Source organism: Melozone crissalis, unplaced genomic scaffold (assembly GCF_028551555.1).
Source record: "Melozone crissalis strain CALT ecotype California unplaced genomic scaffold, PUWL_Pcris_2 ptg000062l_1, whole genome shotgun sequence".
In the NCBI taxonomy this organism is placed as follows: Eukaryota; Metazoa; Chordata; class Aves; order Passeriformes; family Passerellidae; genus Melozone; species Melozone crissalis.
The window spans coordinates 2,126,534-2,150,892 of record NW_026535840.1 but is presented as its reverse complement, the minus strand read 5'-3'; the positions used below and the strand labels follow the sequence as shown (position 1 = coordinate 2,150,892).

The 24,359-nt window shown below is 45.7% G+C and overlaps 1 protein-coding gene across 1 annotated transcript; it reads left to right on the top strand.

The window, feature by feature from the left end:
• Positions 1-2,761: 2,761 nt before the first annotated feature.
• Positions 2,762-17,423, top strand: SIRT1 (sirtuin 1). Its single transcript, XM_054288364.1, has 9 exons — positions 2,762-3,197; positions 5,557-5,673; positions 6,586-6,827; positions 8,064-8,216; positions 9,270-9,417; positions 11,778-11,857; positions 14,273-14,459; positions 15,180-15,737; positions 16,590-17,423. The coding sequence occupies exons 1-9, from the start codon at positions 2,762-2,764 to the stop codon at positions 16,910-16,912; spliced, it is 2,244 nt and encodes a 747-aa protein (XP_054144339.1). The 3' UTR covers positions 16,913-17,423.
• The last annotated feature ends 6,936 nt before the right edge of the window (positions 17,424-24,359 follow it).

Below are 24,359 nucleotides of genomic sequence, written 5' to 3'. Positions count from 1 at the left end.
TAATAATGTTCTGCAATGACATTTAATATTAATCTTCCACCATTTCCTCTTCAAGGTTTCATCGTCTGAAATTTTCTACTTTTACTGCATGTTCAGATAGCCTACTAAGATTATAAAATATACAAAGTAACTAAAAGCAACAATATTAAAAGAAAAAGCACAATCTTTGGTTAAACCATTTGAATCTGATAGAAAACTCTACCAGCATATTTCTCTGGGTAAATAAAACAGAAATTTTTTTTCCAATGTTACTACAAGTGGAAGAATTAGCAATTACAAATCTCCCCATCTCCACCATTCATAACCAGAAAAGTACAGGAAAGAAAGTCTTTTAATAACAGAACATGTAAATATTTAAATAGCTTGTACTCTGTGGGAGGACAAAAAACAAACAGCTGTCCCTCCTCCCAACAGCATTCCTGACACCCCTTTCTTTTCCAGGTATTCCTCGTGTATTTGCGTCAGGTGAAAGGGAAGCCCTTTAACCCTTTCCCCCTGCAGCTTTCAGCGCTGTTCCTGTGCTGCCAGGCGGCTGCAGCTCCAGGGGCTGCAGTGACAAAGTGGCAGCTGGCAGGGAATGTTGCTGGTGTTGCTCAGGATGTACAAACTGTTCTGGAAGTGAGGAAATCTCATATTTGTTCTCTGTACCCAGCCACCAACAAAAGGTGTCTCTCAGTCCCAACACATATTGACAATTCTGTTTGTTCAGAGCCCAGAGCGAATCGGAATTCTGCTTCCATGGAACAGAACATTTACCAACAACCTGGAAATATCATAAATAGCCCTTTAAATAAATCTCTATTTGAGTTCATTCCTGTAAAATATGTTAAATATTCCAGGACCTGTTCTCAACTGACCTCAGGGTTTTGCTTCCTGAGGGCAGAGAGCACATTTATGAGAAGTCCAAGGCGCAGTATAACTCGTTTGAGTTTTGCCCCATCCCTGTCCTCACACAAGCTCAGAGCTGCAGAATAATCAGGAGAGGACCCAAGCACTGCCAAACTGCCCTCCCACAAGAAGGCAACTCCTGCAGTGCCATCACTAACGTGGGGAAAATTCTGCAGGATCAGAGGAGGCTCCTCTGGGATCCCTGAGTCACTCCCTCATCGATACCTTCATGGAAAGCCTCAGATCCTACACCTGCAGCACTTGGATTATTTCTTCCTCAGAAGTGTCTTCACAAAAATAACCACCAAACCAGTCTTAAAGCCCCACCTCCCCTTTACATGCTGACAAAAGCATCTTGCATGTGTTCTTTAAGAAATACGGATCTTGCCTCAGCTTCCAGAGGCAAGCAGGAAAAATAATGCTTCCATACAAAGTTGCACAGAACAATAAAAACTTTCTGATCTGGTTACTCTGCAGCTTGCTTTGAGAAGCAGGTAGTGGGAAAAGGCAGTATGTGTGTATTTTTCAGGGCAAAGACCACCTATAAAGTTAATTATCTATAAAGTAATCCCTTTGAAGCCATTTGTATCAAAATTTTTAATCCCAAGGTTTTTTAAAAGTGTTCCTTATCAAGGCCTGCAAGGGGGAAATTCTACCTGTGTAACCTGGGTCTTGCCACTAAATTTAGGAATTCCATTGTATTAAAGCCACTAATACTATTCTGCAAATAGCTCGTGATGTTCAACAGTAACAACAAACCAGTGTTTAAATGTCTATCCACGAAGGTTAGGCCAAAATTCTAGGTTGGTGGCAGTCCTGGGAAAAAGGCTGAGTTCTGTCCAGTCCAAACTCCCGGGTGGAAAGAAACCACGCCATGGAAAGCCCAGGCATGGCACCTCCTGTTCGCTGTGCAGGGATGGCCCCGCTGGGGCACCGAGGGCTGCTCCGACTCTGCACAGAACGAGGGATCCCGGGAAAGCAGGGAGAGCAACGCGCACAGCCCTGCAGAGCTGGGAAACACCATGGGTTTGGGGCCGGGATTCGGACAAACCCCAACTCTGGCCGCTGACCATCGGGTCACTCCTACACCACCCAGGCTCCATTCCCAAAGCAGCGCTGGTTTAGACAGGCGCTGACCGCCTAAAAAAGCTCCAGAACCGCGATGCAGAGCCCCAGGTGGGGCCAAGGTGTTATTCCCGGAGCACAGGGGGCGATCCCTAACAGCAGCCGCGGTGCCGGTGCGCTGCCCGGGCAGACAAGGGCCGTGCCCTGGGCTCACCCTCACCCCGACCCTCACCCTCAGCTCCGAGCGCTCCGAGGCCGCTCCGCGCCCCCCGCCCCGCTCAGGGGCAGCCCCGGCGGGCGGGTTCCCCCGGCCAGGTCCCGCACAGCCCAGCACAGGCTCTGCAGCGGGGAGCTCGCCCTCGGGAAGGGGCACGGTCTGGCCGATACCCTGATGGGAGAGCGAGCCCCGAGGGCTCCTCACGCGGCTGCGGAGGAGCGAACAGCGGAGCCGCCATTTGCCGGGAGCCGCCGGCCGGGGAGTGCAGAGGAACTGCAGGGGCGGGCTGAGAGGGACACGGGCAGGGACGGGAGCAGAAGGAAAGGCAGGGCTCGGGGCCGGGCCGGCGGCGCCTCGGGGGCCCCCTCGGGGCCCCCTCAGGCTCCCTCAGGCTCTCGGCGCCGCCATGGCGCGGCCGGCGCAGGGAGGGGGCGTGAGGCGGCACGAGCACCACGTGACGCCGGCAGCGCCCCCGGTCACGTGCTCTGGTTTGTTGTTGGCGGTCACGTGGCGCGGTCACGTGCGGCGGCGCTGCCCGCGGCGGGCGGGGGGGCCGGGCGCGAGGGGGGCGGCGGCTGCGGCGGCGCCAAGATGGCGGACGGGGACGCTGCGCCGCTCCGCCCGCGCGGCCCCGGCGGCCCCGGCAGCGACAGCGCCGAGCCCGCGGCCAAGCGGCACCGCCGCGGATCGGGGAGCGCCGCGCCCGCTCCGCGCCCCGACCGCGCCGCGGGGCCGCCGCCCGCGCCCACCGCCGCCGTGCCCGCGGAGCCGCCGGGGGAGGAGGCGGCCGCGGCGGCCGATGGCGGCCGGGCGGAGCGGGAGGAAGGCGGCGAGGCGGCGGCGGCGCGGAGCGGCGCGGACGGCGGGGCCGGGCTGCGGGGCCTGCCCCGGGCGGAGCCGCCTCCGCGGCGGGACCAGGGGGAGGGCGCGGAGGCGGCGCCCGGCGAAGACGCGGCGGAGGCGGCCCCGGGCTGCGGGCGGGCGCAGTGTTCGAACGGGGCGGCCGCGGTGCCGGCTCCGCATCCCGGTGAGGACCGACCCCTCCCTCCTCCCTCCCTCCCTCCCCTCCTCCCCGCGCGGGGCACGGTGTCACGGCCGGGCGCGGGCAGCGCTGCGGGCCCGGCCCCGCGCACGGAGCGAACCCGGGGCCTGCGGCTCCGCCGGCCGGGGCAGCGCCGGGCCCAGCACGGCACGGCACGGTACGGTACGGCACGGTACGGTACGGCACAGCACGGCACGGTACGGCACAGCACGACTTGTGCCGCACGGGGACAGCGGCTCCGCTGCAGCCCTGGGAACGGTCACTCTGCTCTGCTGCTGGCAACAAGTTTGTAAAATGAAATATGATAAGCCCGGTTTCCTTTTCATAATCTCTGCCGTGTTAGTTATTGTATTTTTGATCCTTAGAAACTTGCATACAGGCTCAGGAGCAGCAGCCTTGACTAGTTCTCTAAAGAACTCTAAGTGACAGCCTTGGTTAAGGTTTGAGTGCAGCAGAAAACTGAACTATAATCTTTCTAAATTCTTTCAGATCATATTTGAAGTGTACTGGTGGGCAGCATCACTGTGAAAGTGTCTCACAGTGTAAACTGATCAGGTTTGAGTTTTGTTTTGTTGGAGTGGGTAATTTTGGCTTTTTTTTTGGAAGGATATATTAAAATATATCAGACACTGTATTCTGCCAGTGCAGTCTTTACATTTTATCCTGGAATGCAGTTAAAGGTACTTTAACTCTTGAGTAAAACTCTACAGAAACTTTCTCTCTATGCAAAAGCAGTCCAAAAGGAACAGGTACAGAATAAACCTGCAACAGCCTCAGCATTGAAATCCTCCATTGCAGCAGCTCAGAGCAAAGCCAGTGATTTCTGATCAGTGCCTTACACGAAGCCTTTTGCTCAGGCTTCGTGTTTTGCTGTGCCTGGTTTGGTTCTGGCCAGCATTACCCCTTCTGTCCTTTGAGGAATGCTCAGGCAGTGTTACAGTTTTGCTGTTACTTTATCCTGCTTGTATCTGTCTCTGTTTCCTAAATCCCAGGCTCTGTGGCCGGTGTGTGAGGAGCCTTTCACAATGTAAGCTTTGCTGCTTGATACAGAAGCCATGAAGGTTTCTCCACTTAAACTTGCACCCCGCAGTTCCTCATGTGTGCTAATGCACTTTTTCCTGCTCCAAAATTCTCAGTATCTTCACTGACTTCATGCATAATGAGATGGCACTGAAATGCTGTAAATAAATAGATTTATAATAGTAGTGTCTGTGAGCACCTGTGGCCTCAGAAGAACAAGACAGTAAGAACCAACAACAAATTTCTGTCACTGACCTCTTTCTTTTCTAATCGAAAATAAAGTATTTATGCCAACAAGGAGAAGGACTTGGAGAAGAACACAAACTCTGAATAAAAAATGATGGTGTTTTGTGGTGTTCTTTATTTGAGAATCAAGTGGAATAACAGCTAAAATAGTGCAGGGGCTTCTTCAGTTCTTCAGATAAGAGGCTGAGAACTACATTAGTGATTCTTTGCTTTGCAGAGCAGGACTGAAATTTGGTTTTTGTTCATATCTTAGATTTTCAACAACTGTGAATCTATAGGTGCTGAGGCTGTTTCTACTAAAGCCAGTAAAAAAAGGTTGGGTAGTCTAAGTTCTAATAAGCTGCTCAGGTTGGAATGTAGATTTCCCTTCATTGTGAGCTCAGTAACACGAGTGCCTGGTTGTGCCCTGGGCTGGTTCATGGAGGGCTGAGGTGGAGTTAGATTGAGTTTCTCTGGCTTGAGGCCACGGGCTCAGCTTGGCTGACTGGCACCAGACCCAGCTGCAGGGGCACATGGATGAGAGAAACTCAGGGCAGCATCTTCTCTGTCACAACTGAAATATCATAAATTGAGTATGTGGTCAGCAAGTACAGCTGAGCTGCAAGGTAACACCCTCACCAAATCCTGTGAATTAAATGTGCACTTGTGGGTTTCTTTCAAAATGCTGTTAAAATGCTCTTAAAACCTAGTCACAGATCAGTCTGCAATGGTGACATGTTTTCATTTCACCCAGTTTTTCAACGAGCTGAATGCAGTGAGAATTGCAGGGGAAAGACATCTTTAATTGTACTTTTAAAAGGTTTGGATTTTTTTCTATGGTGAAATATCCACAATGCCCAACACTTCAGAGAATGAGCTTTCACCAAGGCCAGGTGCGGTCCCCTGAAGCCCAGCACTGAGGTAGCAAATCCACCAACAGCTTGGAAGTATATCTATACATGTGAAGAAAAACAGACACTTTCTGTGCCTAAGTGACAAAACTGCCAATGGAGAGTGAGATTTTTGTTTTTGTGATGTGTTTGAAGCTACCCTGTGCCCCTGGGCTGGAGTGTAACCCCCTGCTCGTGCTGTCTTGCAGATAACTTCCTGCTCAGCGATGAAATCATTGCCAATGGCTTCCACTCCTGTGACAGTGATGAAGAAGACAGAGCCTCACACGCCAGCTCCAGTGACTGGACCCCAAGACCACGGATAGGTAAGAGCCTGGAGCACGTTCTTGGATGCTCTTTGCCTTTGAACAGCCACTTCATCCTCCCCCGTATTCCAATTATTTTTCCTGTTGCAAAAATATTGGCAATTAGTGCATCTGAACAGCTTAGAGGTGTTGGCTGTATTCTGTATGTTATTTAAGGAGTTTCAAAATGAAACTTGCTGTGTTTTGGTTAAAATTGTCAATGTCTTATTTTTTTCTTGAGTAGAAATCCTGCCACAATCCCTATTGAAAGCATACACACAGGTTCACTAAATTAGACTAATTTATGGCATATTTCTATAGCCTGCCTACTTAGTATTCATTCTTTAGGTTCAAGAAGATGATCCATGTATGATTTTAGGACAGTGAGCCCTCATCTCAAGTGTTTTTGGAAAGATTGATTTAATGGCTTGAGGAGGTAATGTCTGAAGTAATTCAGACATTGTGTTAGAGGAACCAAAAACCAACAAAAATCCATGGATTTCTGGGCTCTATGTGTTTGTTTAGAGTGATGGTTTATAATACCACTGGAAAGTAAATGCATGTTTGTTGTTTGTTTGGTTTTGTTTGTTTTCAGCTTATTCCTGTAAATACCAAATGCTGGGAAAGTACAGATGGAGACACATTGTGAAAATCCTGTTGCACCTCTAAAAGAGTTTTAAGTTTGCTGCAAACTGGGATTTTTACTTGACTGACTTGCTCTGAAATCCTTTATGGGTTAACATAAAATAATGATAAATAAAATGCCCAGCTTTCACTTCAGAGTTTAGACCAAAATACAGGGGGTTTGATGAATGGAGCATTAAATTGGATTCATGAAACTGTACTAGCAAGCATTAATAAATGGAACAATAACTATGATCATCTGCAGTACCTGACTCTGTTTTAAATATCTGTATTTTTTAATTTCCTTAGGTCCCTACACTTTTGTTCAGCAGCATCTCATGTTAGGTACAGACCCACGGACGATTCTGAAGGACCTGCTCCCAGAAACCATCCCCCCACCTGAGCTGGATGACATGACTCTGTGGCAGATAGTGATAAACATCCTTTCAGAGCCACCAAAGAGGAAGAAGAGGAAAGACATTAACACCATTGATGATGCTGTGAAACTTCTGCAGGAGTGCAAGAAGGTCATGGTGTTGACTGGGGCTGGGGTAGGTACTGCTGCAATTTTGGTTGTTCAGTGCAGCATGCAGGGGTGGGAGCAAGTCCCTGTGCTGGGGAGAGTCCAGCCCACTGCAGGGACTGCAGCTTCCCTGGAGATTACACCTCTCTCCTCTCAGGACAAAATATTCTTAGACATAGAAACTTGTAAACACAGCTCTCCCATGCTAAACAGTTACAGAATGAGAACATTTTACGTGTCCAGAACTTTTTCTGTCCCAGTCTTCAGGCAAAGGGGATGGCTTTTGTAAACAAAATCCCGGTGCATCTCCTAAATCCCAGATGGAGTTTGAGGGACTAGAATAGGATTAGAGAAGAGCTGGGGGGCCGAGGAGGAGGATGATCATAGGGACAGTTTGGTCAGATTTCTGCAGACTGAATGTTGCTTTCAGCACATGGTGCTGTGTGATGGGATAAAGTTACTCACTGTTTGACTAAAGAACATTTCTGCACTGCTGCACATCTGCAGCTCTGTACCTGTGCACCAGATCACTTCTTGCTGCTGTTGTTCACACACAGAGGGTGTGACACGACTCAGAGCAGATGAGTAATTCCAATCAGCTTTTACAAGAGCACTGCTACTCCCAGTCCTGCTCTCTCCATACTTGCATACACCTGTTTCTCCTCCTCTTCCCATGCTATTTTGGGGTGGTCTGAGACAATGATTTCAGTCCTTATTGACTACTACAATGCTTTGATAAGTAATATCTATCAATAAACAACTTTTATCAAAAGGGGTTTATTCTTCAGAAGTAAGAATATATATTTTTTAAAAGCAAGACTATTCTGTTACTGTGTTAGCTTGTAAAAAAATTTAAAATATCAACCACCATATCTAAGCCTGAGTTGGCAGATCAGTGAACGATTAATAATTAAATTTAATGCAATAATGCTCTAAATTTTTGTTCACATCTTACAAAACTTCCAGTGGTAAAAGCAAGTTCTGGTGTCCTGTTACTACCTGTGCAGACTGTACTAAAGGGATTTTTGTCCACTTGTCAAATTTTGTTTCTGTGCTGTTTCTCCTGATTGTGATTGGGAATTGTTATATTGGACCAAAGGAGAAAGAAAGAAAAAAGAAAAGAAAAATAAATACAGAGAACCCAGACTGGTTTTGGTCTTAATGTTTCTGAGCACTGAGCATACAGAAATGTGGTTTCCCAGAGCAACACTTTATGGTCCAATATGTAGTTTCACTTATTTCAGACTGCAAAAATATATTTCAGGTGTCAGTGTCTTGTGGAATACCTGACTTCAGATCCAGAGATGGCATCTATGCACGCCTTGCTGTGGACTTCCCAGACCTTCCAGATCCTCAAGCAATGTTTGATATAGAATACTTCAGAAAGGACCCCAGGCCATTTTTTAAGTTTGCAAAGGTATGGATTTCCAGCAGTTCTTGTCTTGGTCAGTAAAGGCAGGTGACAGTATTAAAATGCATAACTCAGATAAAAGCTAGAAACTGTTCAGCAATATTCTCTCTTTGTAAAGCTTATTTTACTGTTCCTGTTGTAAGTTCTTGATATAAACAACCATTTCAGATGGTTGAAAAGATCTCAGTGATATTAAACAGTATCAAAAGCAGTGATTATGTCTCTTAGGCAAGAAGGAATTGTAGAAACTGTAGACATATGGAGAAACAAAAAAAAAAAAAAACCAAACCCAATTGCATTTAGTCTTCAATTTCCTTGGGACCAAAAAGAAATCAAACCCAAGATACAAGAATTTCTACAGGACCAGTAAGGACTTGTGAAAATCAACCACTACTAGTTGTGCTCATCCTTTCTTCCATTTCTTACAATTCATACTACTGGTCTGTCCTGTTACAAAGATTGGAAAAGAAAACCAATGCATTCTTTTTCTGCTTGGCTTTCTCTGAAAGCCTCCTATCCAGATACTAACAAATTTTGATGCTCATTAGTATACTTGGTTCCTTTGGGTTTTAATATTAGAAAACACCACCCCCACAAACAAAAACCCACCCCAAACCAGAAAACACCACAGCAAGCAAAAAAATCAACTTACTTGAAACCTGTCTACAGACAGGTTTTACCAGAAAAGTCCAAATCTAATTTAGCTGATACTTTTTACTTTTCTGCTTTTTCACTCCTCCTTTTCTGTCCATCAGAATACATGCTTCTAGTAACAAATATTGAGGTCACTTGCCACTTAACAAAGGAGAGAAAGCTTTCTATTTCATAATTTTCAAAACCAGAAAAGATCTGAACATTGCTTTTGTGCTGTGTGGAACCCAGGTCCCAGCTTGCAGGGAGCAGTTCTGCTGCCAGGCTGAGGGGCTGGGCAGTGGGAGAGGAGCTGGACCCAGGGCACAGGGAGGGACAGGGAAGGGCTCTGGCATGGCTGGGACAGTGCCCAGCTCAGGTAAACTCTGCACCCACTTGCAGTGTCTAATGTGCTGCTGAATTCCCCAGGAAATCTACCCAGGACAGTTCCAGCCATCCCTCTGTCACAGGTTCATCGCTTTGATGGATAAAGAGGGAAAACTCCTTCGCAACTACACCCAGAACATAGACACACTGGAGCAGGTGGCAGGCATCCAGAGGATAATCCAGTGCCATGGTTAGTGCTGTAGTTTCACTTATTTTCCATGTGGGAGTTCTTACTGGTGCATGTGACAGGGTAATCACTGTTGGAATTAAACCTTCTTTCCTTGAATTCCTGTCTCTTGCCAACAAATATTCCGGTTTTTAAATGCTGAAGTTTTGTTTTAGACAGCTTGCATATTTAATTCAGAAGTGTTTCAAGTAGAAATAACTCCTTCCAGGAATGGAGCTTGATGGTGGGTCTGTGTATCAGTGAAGATCCACACCCTGTTGGCACAAGCTTAGACTGTAACTTCTAGAATGCATTTGGTGCTTCTTGAGCTGTGTGACAGCATGACATGGAAACCAGTCTTGCCAGAGGTCCCTCTCACTGCCCATCCCATTCCTCCTATGAAATGGGAGTCTGGGTGTTATCTGACTCTTTATTTAGGTTATATTCCACTGAAATCTGAAAATATCCTGACACTTCAGTGACTCCACCTCATGTATAAAACATTGAGAATTAATCACCAGTTCAGTTGAACTGAAGATCCTCTTGTTACACCTTCAGTGTCATACAGATTCTGTAATTATGAGGCCTAATTAAGTGGAATTGCTTTAATTGCTTGATGTGCTTTCCATTTCCAAGGGCTTGCATATGTCAAGCTGAGAGTCCAAGGATTAATTTTCAAGAAAAGTATTCAGAAAATTAGTTCTTAAATGCATGTTTGGATCATTTAGTAAACTTCAGACACATAAATCATCTAAAAGCAGCACTGTAAGGCCCATCCATCTAATTGCACCTTTGCCAGGGGCCAGACTCTCGTGGTTTCCATACAAAGCTCAGCTCAGTGCAGATCTGTGGGGTTGGGCTCTCCAGGCACAGCAAGCACAGTGCTCTGAGCAGGGCCCAGGCAGCACAGAGCAGCTCTGCCAGCCAGCTCCCAGCCCCAGGGCTGGTTTCCATCCGTGCTCAGTGTGTCACACGTTTTCTTTTGGCTGGCATTGCATCTGAGGCATTTATCACAAACCCCTTACCGGGCTGGGTTTTTGCACGTCACTGCTGTGCTCAAGCTCCCCATTTTTCCAGTTGCACACTGCAGGGATGGATCACAGACCATCTTTAGTGTCTGTCCTGTATAAAGTGATTCTGAATGACACAGATGCTTTAAAGCTTGTGCACTTGGAGATTTTGAGGCCTCTGGAAATTAGCAAAGGTTATTTTGAGCCCATCAAGCTTTATCTGACCTACAGCTCCTGCTCTTTAACCAATGGTTGTTGCCTAATGATGGTGGCTGGAGAGAAACCAAAACTCCTCTGTGGGGGCTCACACTGCTCTACTTATTCTACTTTTTCCTGTGGCTGGGGCAATGGCAAGTTAATCATGAGCAGCTAAAAATGAACCTTGCAGTGATTTGGGGAGTTCTTATGTGAGCCTTCAGCCCCATCTGTCACTGCAGACCTGCAGTGCAGTTCCTGCTGTGAGAACTGTGGTGTCTGAGGAGCAGTGTGCTGTATTTAAGATGGTTCTTGCATTCAATCCATGCATCTGGAATTAGATTGTATTCCTTGCCATTGCTGGAGCTGAGTGAGCAGGGGCTGTGGCCTGGGAATGGCTCATGCATGGCACCAAACTTCTGCTGCTGAGCAATAATTCCCATCATGGAGTTGCAGAGAAGGGCAGCAGATGCCTCTGAGTTGGGTCTGTGAGCCTGACAGACGTCTCTACCGTGCTGTATGAAGCTCTGAATTATTACAATCAGCTAATTAGGATGAGCCAATGACTGTCACACCTCCCGTAGTCCTTGGAACCCCTCATCTGGGGAGCTGCAGTGCTGAGCAAGGTTTCAGAAGCTGTGCTGTTGGCAGGCCTGCAGTGATCAGCAGAGCTGAGCTGCCAGTTGCTCATAAATGATCTGCTCCAGGTTTTTCTGTGCTTTCACTCTCTTTGTCTTATCCAGATACAATACCCTGAAAGCATATTGTCTTTCCTAATGCATTTCCCCAGTAATTCTGTGCTCTGTGTGGAGTTGCTGTGGGTTCCTGTGCTGCTGAGGCTGTGCAGCACCACTGCTGTGTCATGAGAAGGGCACTTTCTGCTCTCTGCTCCTTGTCTGTGCTTGCACAGCTCAGGGGAATGAGAGCACACAGGATCGTTTGTGCTGACGTGCATGTGGTGTATGGCTACTCCTAAAACAAGATCTCTGCTGACTAACACCTAGAACAACAACAACTTCTAGTGTTACAAGGATCTCCTCTGAATTTTACATTACCTTTTTAATGCCTGATTTCTGTAGCACTGCAACATAACAGCCTTTTTGTCAGAACAGCTTGAGCATAAGACCAGATCTGAATGACTGAAAATCCTGATGCTACCATTTGGGTTTTTCCCCTCAGGTTCCTTTGCAACAGCTTCCTGCCTGATCTGTAAATACAAAGTTGATTGTGAAGTTGTTCGAGGAGATATTTTCAATCAGGTAAAAAATCTACTTTAACTCACTGCAGCTTTCTAATAAGTAATTATCTCAAAACCACCCCACACCAAACCCTGGACCATCATACTGGGATTGCTTACAAGATCTGCTTTTAAAAGCCTCCATATCTCTGCATGTATTTCAAAGAAGTGCCTCTCTGTATTTTAGCATTTCCTCTGGTATTCAGAATTATACTCAAATACTGTACTGCAAAAATTGGGTAATGGCAAAAATCAGAACAAAACCTTAAGAGTCCATTTTTAACAGCTCTTCTGATAAAAAGTAGAGGTTTAATGGTAAGCAGAAAGTTGAGTTTATACCTGGTTTGTGTTGATCTGAATTTAGAGTCACACTGAGAAAGCATTCTTAGGCTTTTATAACACTGGATGTTACTAAAAATGTGTTTTCCTGTATTAAAAATGTGTTTCAAACAGCAGCTGATACATGGAGAAATTGCTAACCACAGAGCAGGCTAGAGCAAGGATCAGATGGGGTGTTGGGGTTCCTGGGACTATTCCATGTTCCAAACTCCCCATGCCTGGGTGACCTGGGACCAAGGCAGGAGTTGGTTCTGCTCTGCCTTTGACATGGAGGGACCCTCTGTGCCTTTGCTTTTCTTCCCCTTCCTTTGAAGGAACAGAGGTGATGATTCTGTGATCAAAAAGATCTCGTTCATGCAAATGAAAGGGGCTCTTTCTGCAGGCTCATTGGTTTTTTTGATAAATGCTTCAGAGTCCACAGTTGCAACTTTAGATGAGAAACATGGAAGGGATGTAAATCCTTCAGGCATTACATTTGAAATGGAATTCAGTGAAAACCTTTCACAAGAGATGTTTGAGTTAAAGCCTTAAGAAATGTGGAATCTCATAAGCCCGAAGCCTTGTAACACTGAGTTACTGAATGTGAAATTTGGTTTACTCTGCTATTAAGAATAGTATTTTTAAGAACATCCTACAGATAATTTTTGCTCCTTTACCTCCAGAGCCAGCTGGCTGGAGTTAGATTTTCTCTTTCTAATATATAAAGATCTGAGGGGAAAGTTCAAGGCTCATTCTAGCCACCTGCTCCTTTTTGGGAATCCTTTAGGTGGTTTCCCTTGACTGTGGGATTACTGAGTGCTTTCTTGCTTGGGTGCAGGGTGAAGGTTTCCACCACACCAGTTCCTAGCTCTTGTGCCAAATTGCTTCTCATCCCACAAGGCATCCATCCCAAAAGGCTTTTCTTTGTTCAAACACTTCAATTTTTGGGAAAGATCATTTGACACTAGAGGAAGGCCTTCTACTTGTGATATTTTCTGATTTGGAGAGTATTGTCTTCTGTCCCACTGCAGGCATCCATAAAATTAATTCTTTCATTTAAAGAATTCTTTCATTCTATATTATTTTTTTCTGCAGCTGTTCTCTGTATAGTAGGGACTTGTTATGCATTTAAATGTCAGTTTTCAGGTATTTTTCTATTCCAATAGGTAATGTACATATCTTTTCACCTTTATAGCTCTAATTTGTAGCTTGTGATGGTTCCTATATGATTGCAGCTCCTTGGATTTATTGTGAAGTCTTATATTTTAGCACTACAGCTGAAAAAATTTGCACTATTAGAAGGAAATTGCTCAGTATTGTCTGTGGATCTATCACTCACCTTCTTGCTTTTCTTCTCTCTTAAAAAGTCTTTAGAGAGGAAAGAATTGAAAGAGGTCCCAAAGATCAGAAAACTCCCTGGGTCAGGAAAAAAGAGAATCTACTTCTCCACAAATCTAACTAGTGGCCACTTTGGTTAGTGAAGCAGGATTCTCCTCTGTTTCTGAGGAATTAGAAAAGTTTAAAATGGAGACCAAGCAAGTTCTGGGCTCTATTCTTGTGCTGGATGCTCTTGGCCAGCTGCCTGCCCCAGTGCCCTGTAGCTTTGTGGGTGCAACACCTGTAACCTTTTGGAGGAGAAGCTGCAGGTAAAGCTCTACAAAAGACTCTTGGATTAGGACAGGGTTTGTGTCAGATCCTCCACTGGAACCTGACAGTGAAATCTCAGTTTTTGTTCAGATTAGACTATGAAAAATCTCTTCCTGTCCAATGGGAGGTGTGCTCAGTTGGTGTTGAGCACGACTGCTGGGCTTTGGTTTGTGCTACAGACCTGCCTGGTTTGTCCCTCTTTATTCCTGCTCTGGCTTTATTTCCCTGAGCGGTGTTCCAGTACATCCACAGAACAATGAAATGAGGAAATATCACTGAAACTTCCCTGTCTCTGCCAAAATAAGTGTCTGTGAGACATGTGGGTGTTTCAGAGGGCATTCCTGCAGGCACTAACAGGGGGCTGTGACACATGTCAATATTTCAGAGGGCATTCCTGCAGGCACCAACAGGGCTGTGAGGTGTCAATATTTCAGAGGGCATTCCTGCAGGCAGTAACTGGCTCTGTGTGCAGGTGGTGCCCCGCTGTCCCCGCTGTCCCCCCGAGGAGCCCCTGGCCATCATGAAGCCGGACATTGTGTTCTTTGGGGAGAACCTGCCTGAGCAGTTCCACCGTGCCATGAAGTACGACAAAAATGAAGTGGATCTCCTCATTGTCATTGGGTCTTCACTCAAAGTAAGACCAGTAGCATTGATCCCAAGTAAGTGACTGTCTCTGGTAATATTTTCTTTGCAAATTTTGGATCAGAAGTGGGATTCTCAGTTAAGGAACTCCAAGCTCTTAGGAGCATCTTTGGTTCAATTCAGTGAGCACCACAAAATTGTAAGACTAAAGCTGCTTGCCTATGTAAAGCTGAAATGCAAAATTGAGAAAGGAACAAATTCTAAATGCTTTTTTACACTCTAGGTAAATCTCAAGGTAATTAAATTATTACCTGAAAAACTGCTCTCTCAAACTTGAATGGCTCAGTTCTAAGATTCATTTTTCTCCATGCTTGTGAAATGCTTTAGAAAGGCTTGAAGGCTTTAGAAAGGAAGCATCTCAAAAGCAGTAATTCCTCATGTGCACTTAAGTACATAAAACAAATGCACAAAATCAACATAATTTGAAGATATTATAGTACTAATTTTAATCTTTAATATTATTGTAGCCAGTATTTCTGTGCATATGTTTCTCAGTGATTGAGAAATGCTTTTAACTGGAAAAAATGGGGGGGAAAAAGCCATCTAAGCAGGCTACAGTAGGCACAGCACCTCAAACCACCATTGTTAAATTTGGGACTGGCTTGCCTTCTTCCTGACCTGGCTGGTTTTGTCTTGGTTCAAGTGAAGGCATGAAGAGAAGCCTGAGCTTTCTCAGTAGGTCTCTGCTGGAAGTAAAACCCAAGTGACCACATTTGAATTCTCTTTTCCACCTGCAGGTTCCATCCCCCATGAAGTGCCTCAGATCTTAATCAATAGGGAACCTTTGCCTCATCTTCACTTTGACGTGGAGCTTCTCGGAGACTGTGACGTTATCATTAATGAATTGTGTCAGAGGTTGGGCAGTGAGTACACAAAACTTTGCTACAACTCGGTGAAACTTTCGGAAATCACAGAGAAGCCCCCGCGGCCGCACAAGGAGCTGGAAGCGCTCTCGGCTGAGCTCCCCCCAACCCCTCTGAACATTTCAGAAGGCTCCAGCTCACCAGGGAGGATGAGCCCACCCAGTCCTGCCGTGGTGTCACAACGCCCCCCTGAATGTAAGCTAGAAAACTGTGAGCCTGCCTCTGAAACTAAAGGGACCTGCTCAGAGGAGATGCTTCAGGACACACAGGTGTCAGCAGAAAACCCTGAAAATCCTGCTAGTGAGCTAATGAACTCTGAAACAATGAAGGAAAATGGATCTAATGATGGAGAAAATAAAGAAAAGAGTGAAATATTGAAGAAGTGTTGGGTAAACAGATCTGCAAAAGAACAGATTAGCAAAAGGCTGGATGGTAAGTGTTAATGCTTTTCAGTATTTTGCTTCCTTTTGGCTGATACATTTATGCTAGACTTACTTTAAAGTGATAAATAAGTTACTCTTGAGTCAATCGGTGGGTTTTGGTGGCTATTTTTGTTCAGACAAGTGTCTACGTAACTCTCATTGAACCATTTCTTTCTTTTGGAGAAGCCAGTAGGAAATATTTTTTTGTATTTCATAATAGGTTTAAAAATCAGTGATAACATCCCCAAAGTTTAGGAGGCTGAAGGTAGGTATCAAAAAATAAATCCCTTCGTAACATTTTCAAATGCATTTTCAGAAAAGTTAGTTTGATCCTGAGGTGTTCAGAAGCTGGTCACAGTAGAGCATGAGTTGGTATTGCAGTACAGCTGGAAGACAAAGCAATGACAAGACTTAAAAATCTCACAGCTGGAGTGAGGTACATTTTTAAGGAATGTTTAGACTTTCCAAGGAAGCCCTCCAGTGTGCAGTCTTGTAACTGATGTAAGGAGTCAGGAATTAAAGTGCAGTTTTCTAGAGGAAAGGCTGGGTTTAGACTTTGATACTCCATGCAGGGGCTCCTGTTCTGTCATAGGTGGAGGAAGTCTAGCTGGGAACATGTTCCCATAAAACAGCTGCTGAACAATCAGTGTAAATTCTCTTTGGTGTCAGAGGGAGGGGAGGATGAGCACTGAATTTCCAGTGACGTATTTCTTCTGTCCTTCGTAATAAATACACATGCATGGCATAAATGCATTTTCATGCCATCTGATTTGTCAGCTAAGAGCCACTGTTGGAAACAGAGCTCTGCAGGCACCTTCTAACACAAGCTTGTGTATCCCTGACTGTTGCCACTGTGTTGCAGGCTCCCAGTATCTGTTCCTGCCGCCCAACCGCTACATCTTCCACGGCGCCGAGGTGTACTCGGACTCCGAGGACGACATCATCTCCTCCAGCTCCTGCGGCAGCAGCAGCGACAGCGGCTCCTGCCGCAGCCACAGCCTGGACGTGGAGGACGAGAGTGAGATGGAGGAGTTCTACAACGGCATCGAGGATGAGGACGCTCCCGAGCGCGAAGAGGAGCCTGGCTTCGGGGAGGATGCAGCCGAGCAGGAGGAGTTGGCAGCCGAGGAATCGGCGGAGACCAGCGAGGCCGCAGGGAGGGAACGGCCGCGCAACGCGCCGTGAAGCGATCGCCGATGGTTACAGGAACTTCCCACCAGCAATAGGAGCTTTGGCATGTCAGAATGAATGTTTACGTCTGAATTTAGAGCAACAAAACCATAAGGATGTAGTGTTTATAAATAACTAAAACAGATTTTCATGCTTAGTTTTTTACCTTTTTCAATAAAAATCTATTACTGCGCACTCAACACTAACTCATCTTTTTTTTAAGGTACTAGGGTTATCTAAACAACTGTCACTATGTTCACTTTTAATTTCATCTGTCTGATCAGGCATCCATGTATATAATACATATTTTTGCTTAATAAATTTCAGCTTATATTATTTTTAAACAGTTTTGAAAAAGCCATTGGAATGTTAAACTAATATAAAGGGAACAGCTAATTTAGACCAAAGAATGGTACTTTCACACCTCTTGCTTTGTAACACTTTGGTTTATTTAAAATCTTCTCACGCTTCTGCTAAACCTTTCATTCACGCCTAGTCTGTCATTAAACACTGGCATTTTCTAAGACCTACTGTGGCAGCTAATTTTTTTTTGCTTTAACAGTTCCTTTGTATGTTTGAGACAAACCTAATTGCAAGCAGATAGCGAGATGGAAACAAGACAGCAGCACTTGAGGAATCCAATGGTTTTTAGCTTGATCAAGAAGTGCTGTGAAAATGCTGAGGTTGCTGAGTGTTTGACTTCCCTGTGGACAGGAAGCATTGTTGACATTGGCTCCCTAGCAGTGAGAATCTAGCATTTAAACAGAAAGGATCCCCCGGTCAGAGGCTGCCACGCTGGATCCAGGGGTCACATCTAGAGCAGCTTGCTTTATAAACAGCATTTGAGGAATTGCCAAGGCTCCAGTGCGGAACAGAGTTGGGAAGAGTGTTCCTCCCAGCGTGAGAAGGCGCAGAAATGAAGCTGTTCCTCTGTGCCCACGGATGCACCAAGCCCAGGAGAGACTGACTCCAGTGGTGGGAGCCTCTGTTTGTGCAGCCAAGGAGCTCCACGTGGATTAACCCCTGCTGGCCTGAGCTCCAGCTGCCAGCTCCACCCCGACACCACAGCAAAGCGGCCGCTCCCACCCTGCTCTCTCAAGTGCGAGGCTGCCTTAAAACTGGATGTTGCAGATGCTCAAGTGCAGATTGTTTCCAAGCCTTCAGAACTATTTTGTACAATTGCACAGTGCAGTAGTCAGTGAAACAGCATTTTTCTATAAACCACTTTTTCAACATTGGCCCAAATGATGAACTCAATGATGTAGATTATTCATATACTTTGCTTTAATATTTATTACATTTTGGAAGATGTATAGTAGCTGTTCTTTGAACATAAACCAACAGTTAATAAGTATTTAAGAACAGCCTCCTGTATTCACGGGGAAATGTTGGCATGTCGTCTCATTGTCCAAATTTAACACGGCTCTTATTTGGCTACATAAAGAATGCAATATGTTTAGTTTTCACTTGCATGTCACAATGTATTAGTTTGTGCTATAGGAGATATTTTAAATTGAAATACTTTGTTTTAAATTATTTTTACAGTGAGGATTGGTTTCTGCTCTTTTATATTGTATATAGTGTCTTTTATGTAATCTACTGGCATATGTTTTGTAGAAGACTGTTTAAAATGACTGGCTATCTTCCTGCAACTTTTGAAATACAAAACCAGTGTTTTATACTCGTACACTCTGTTCTAAAGTCTATTAAAATTGTCATTTGATTTCTGGTTTCTATTAATTTCTAACTATACCTTAAAATTTACCAAAGATGCCCTATCAAGTCAAGGTATACCCTGGCTAATGAAGGCATCACATTTGGAATGGCTTTTTTCCACCTGCCCTGGATTGTTCTGGGTTTGTCCCGTGGCTCCCTGGGGGCTGCAGCTGTGCTGAGCACACCCCAGAGCCCTTCCAGTGGCCCTCAGGGCCCAGTTTAATCAGCTCCCCACTGCGGGACACCTCACTGTGTGGAGGGTTCCACTGTACTGAACCACCACCTCTCACACAAATTGATTTGTATTGGAAGAAAAAAACCCAGAGGTGATAAAACTCACATACTTGAGGCACCAAGTATTAAAAACAGACTCAACACACAAGATGTTTTTCTATCAATTACTTACTACTCTGGATGACTTGTAAACATTTTTCCTCTTGAATAGAACAGCTGCACCTTTTTCTGCACTTAGATGAAGAAGTTTTGCATTTTGTTGTTTCTTGTGTCTTTGAACAGAAGAGGAACCCCAAACTCTCTCTCAGTCCTCCATTTCACACCCTGCCCTCTCCCCAGAGCACGGTGCTGTCTTCCAAGAGTATTTAACATGGTGATGAGCCCAGTGGTGGGCATGAGGAAACGTTTGCTGTCACAGTTTTTTGTTATTCCAAAGCAGTCAGCACCTTGCGTGAAATCTGGAAGCATGGCAGAGCATGTCCAGGTCCAGCTGTAATTTGTACCATCTCAAAAGAGGAGATCACTTATTTTTCCTGATAATTTACACAACTACCCTATGAAAGCATCTTAGCCCTTAGTATTTATATTGAATAGATGCCCTGAAAAAAAAGCAAAGTACAAGCATTTGTTTGCCATTCCCCAGACACCTTCCAGCCTATTCTGGTACATTAGACACAATAATGACCTTGCAAAAGTATTTAAAGAAGCACATATTTAAACATTTTCTCATAATCTCTTCTTAAAGGCTATGTATTTTATTTGGATCTGGCTTGAATTCAGTACATTTTTAATTAGTGTTTCTGATTATGGAAAATATGTAATATTTTAAAATGCCTAACAACAAAGGGGCAGACAACATCCATTTAGGAGGGGCTATAGGAGCACAACAATCTAATGAAACCAGCATCCAGAATCAAACTGGAAAAAGTGAGAAAAAAAGACCCAGGGAAGTACCTCAAGCTTAGTAATCTATGTTAAATACTGAACCAGAACAGCCAAACTGAAAAGCAGCTGCATTTCTTTGCATAATACACTTATCTACAAAGTGACTGGAGAATAAAACCCCAGTGCAAAACTCTGAATTTCAGGCTAAAACAACTGGCCATGTCTGGGTTACAATGGTGCGCCAAGCCAACTGTAAATCCTTGAGGAGTCATGGAGTTGTACCCTGGGTTACTCTCTGCTGGGCAGTTCCAAAAGACACAGACTAGGACTCAGTAGGAAAATAACAATATTAATGATTAATGGTGCAGCACTGTTGTTTGTACCCTCACAGAGCAGATAAACTCCGTTTCCCTGCAAAGCCCCTGCCATGTGCCCTGGAGAGGCAGCCCAGGCTCCCTGGGAGCAGCTCCTGCACCAGGATCACCCAGGACAGAGCCCTGCACAAAGCAAATGCACCAACTACAGACTCGGGTATTTCGAAAGCCACAAAGAAACACAAACTGGAGGTCCTTAGAAACAAAACACAAACACCTTTGGGTGGGATTCAGTTGTCTGGCCATGGGTTTTTTAGCTCTGTACAATTATTATCCACCACCCTTTCCAATGGCAGAGCCCTGCTCCCAGGTCCAAGCCTGGGCTGGGGGGGACCCTCCCCTCTCTCCCCCCAGCAGGAGGGAGCCCACAGGGAGCCTGGATCCTAGAGAAGCTCCAAACCCCGGGCTCCAGAGACCACCCAGGAGTGCTGAATGCTATGGAGAACTGGCCTTTGGCCCTGTGGGGCATCACCACCCCCCTGCTCCAGACTAAAGCTGAGCATTCCCTGCTGGGCACTGGCAGAAATCCCTGCAGGGCCTGACCTCAGCCTGCAGGGCCATTCCAGCCACCTCCCCCTCTAAAGACACTGCAGGGCTTCCTTATCTCAGCTACCCTCCCCCTCTGCTTGCTCCTGATGTCACACTGGCACCTGCTCAGGACCCCCTGACACTGCACAGCCTCAGACCCTGGAGATGCTGCACCCAGAGTCCTCAAACTGCTGCTGGCAGGGGCTCCCACAGAGCCTCTGTGCAGGATCAGGCCACCAAAATTTACACTGATGGCAGGTACAACTCCCACTGGAAGCTGGTTCAGCTACACTCTGCCAAGTGTGTTTGTTACTCCTCCCAGACATGCTCAGAAAAGGGAAGGAACCCTGACTTGTGCACTCGAAGTGAAGTCTCTGAGTCACACCCATCCTCTGTCTCCTCCTGCCATGAGGCTCTGGAGGGAGGCACTGAGCACCTGCAGACATTCACTGCACAGGTGAGGATCCACCACCTGCTGCTAAGAGCAGCCTGGAGCAATGGTGAGACCAAGATCCCCACCAGCACTGCACACTCCAGCTACTCTGAGGTTACTAATTTGGTACTTCCTACGTGGAATGAGATTCCCAAACCTCATTTTCCTAATCTGAAACTGATGTGCCTTTGGCTGGAGAAAAATAATGATGCCAAGTGCTGTCCTGGCTAATGTAAGGGGGCTCTGATGGCACTCTGGCACCTGCCACACACCTGATTTTGTTTTGTAGAGTCAATAGCTATGTGCAAACCCAGGAGCTCAGACTGTTCAGGCCAGCAGGGCTGTGGGTGAGGTATTTCAGCACAGTTCTGTGCCTGCCATGGCCAGGGCTCCCCAGCCCCAGCTGCCCTGTGGTTAGAAGGTGACACATCTTTCTCATTCAGCACTCTGCAGCAGGGACAGGCAAAGGTTTGCAGTTACCAAGTTTCAGCATTCCCACAGAAAGGCACTCAGTGTAAGAGGCACTAGCACAGAGAAAATTCTGTGTATAGGCACAAACTGGCTCCCCAGGAAAATAAAAAACCTGAGGACTCAGTCCCATGGGCAGGGAACTCAGGTGCACAGAAATGATGCCTGGTGGAGCTCCTCCATGGATTAGCTGTGCACACAGAGCAGGCAAACACTCAGGGGCATTTCCTGGGGCTCTAAGGAGCTGCATCGAGCTGGAGACAGCCAGTGACAGAAGATGCTCTGCACCTTTCACTGTCTAGCCAGGGTTACTGAAGCCATGGCTCCAGACCTGACCAACACCAACAGCAGATTGAAGGACCAAACCAGCAGGCTGATAATTGGTGCAGCCAAACTCCACTCTGCCCTGGCAAGTCAGAAATATCCACCTGGTAAGCAATGGGACCCTGACTCTTGTCAGGGGAAACAAATATTTTGTTTTTCCTCTTTTATCTTCTCCCCTTCAAAAACTGAGTAAGGCAACTCCCCACAGTATACACAAGTACGTAGTTCTGGCTGCTCACAGAAAGTCAACACAGCCACTCTTGAAGGTTTCAACTCTCTACCAGAGCTGAAAACTGTAATATTAAATGAAACCTTTTATCTACATTTATCTTAGCAGCAGAACCTCAGGTGTCTTTAAGGAGCTCTCTTTTACAGTGATTTACATTTGATTACATTAAGCTTCATTTATTATCAAGTTTATTGCAGCAGAGAGCAGTGCAATGAATTAAAACCCTCTTCAGAGTTGTTTATAAACATCCTTAAAGGGAATACCATGGCTCAAAGCTCTATGATGAGTAACAGCCTCATTAACAGCAACTCCCACAAAGTGCCAAAGGACACAAACCATTGTGCTTAAGCAGGGCTCACTGCTTTAACAGCTCTACACTGGGTTCTTACCTTGGCCCTGGAAAATGAGGGAAAAACATCTGCTGTGCCTGTAGCTCAAAAAGCCTGGGGAGTTCAGCCTCCATCCCTGTACTCATGTGGAATCCAGGCCATGGCTGCACTGCTCTGGCAACAGCAAATCTCCCTCAGCAGTCATGAAGGCAAGTCTGACATGCAACTGGTCTTCTCCACTGAGAATTCTGAATCTTTATCAAATGCTAATCTAATCATCAAATAAAAATACTTAAAACATTAATTATTGTGAAATGCTCCCACTGAATCCCAAGCTACTGTAATTCCCCAGTCTGTGTTACCCTTTTAGCAGTGGTACCCAAGGTTTCCTGAGTAACTGAAGGTCTGAGGAAAAGGAAAGCTCTAAGTTTTCTTCACTAACATCATGGCTATTTCAGCTACGCACAAAATGGGGTTTTCCCCCTTTCCTACATGTTCCACAGCATCAAATATTGTATACAAAATGACACTTGACCCAAGCAAGAGAATTGTGCCTCAGGGCACAGTTCCGGCAGAGCTGTGCTGCCCAGGGCTGCTGTGACTGCCAAGGGAACTGAGGGCAGACCAGCACTGCAGGAAGCCTTGAACTGCCTGGCACAAGTGATGCCACCACTATAAATTGTTCGGGTATCACACGGAACTCCTTTACCTCGTTACACAGACAGCTGGGCACTGCCTCCCTGCAGAGTGACCCGACACCTCTAAGATCATCAGGAGCATTCAGCATTTCCTGCAGAAGTGAGTAACACCAAGGCCAGAGCTGCAGAGAATTCTCAGGTGAGTGCTGTCCTGAGGGAAGTGGCTCCAGCCCTGCCCTGCCAGTGGGCTCTGATGTTAAACCAACCATTCCAGCACCACCACCCTCCTCCCAAACTCATGTCCACTCGTGTCCCAAGAGAGTAAGGAATGTGTCTGCCTCATGCTGCAGCAACATGAAGCACCTGCCACAGCAGTTTAGGCTTAGCAGTTTAGTTTTTGATGTGCAAGAACTGCACATCAAAAATGAAGGACATCTATGATGTTTAGTGAGTGCATCCTAAACTGGGCACCAAAAGTGGGCAAGTGAATTACAGCTTGGATTCTGCCTCTGAGCCCTCACCTACAGAATGAGGTTCCTTAGTCACCCTTCAGGTTAACATTGACATTGACTAGAAATCCAATACAGCAAAAACCAGAGAATATCCCACAGGGAAATGAAACACATACATGTACCCCTGGATTTGCATGATATGGACTAAATCACAACTGCACATAAAGCCCTTCTTACTGAGCAAACACCAGCAGCAAAGGAAACAAGGCTCCCATGGTGAAAAACCCAGCACTTGGACATGCAATAATACACAGAGGAGAAAGGAAGAAGATAATTTTACATTAGCCACTTCCTAACTTCTGAATATCTAACTTTTGGTGTTTCATAATTAAAAATGATGGTTTGGAATTACCTGGTAATATGACTGCATAATACCTTTTTTTCCTCTTTCTTCTCTCCTTTTCTTTCTTCCATGTACAGCAAGATTAAGCTGCTTTAGTATTTGCTGGTTTCTTGTTTTTTCCAAGAGGGAGGATTTCCGAGCCAGGTAACAGAAATTGGAAAAGATGGAATATGGGCTGCATACAAAGAAATTACTAAGAGGTTACACCGTGTGAGAAAGTTGTAAAAAACAGTGCTAAGGAAAAACACTGATTTTAACTGTACTGACCTTTTTTTTTTTGTATTGTATCAATATGTACTGCCAGCACAGAAACTGGATGTTATATAGCTTATTGCAATGACTGCATTTCCCTGCTTTTCCTAGTTGTACTCTCCAATTTAATGCACTGGAAGTTCCTCTCCAGCTGAAGAACTCTGCTTGCTGCAAGCATCCGTACACATCAACCAACA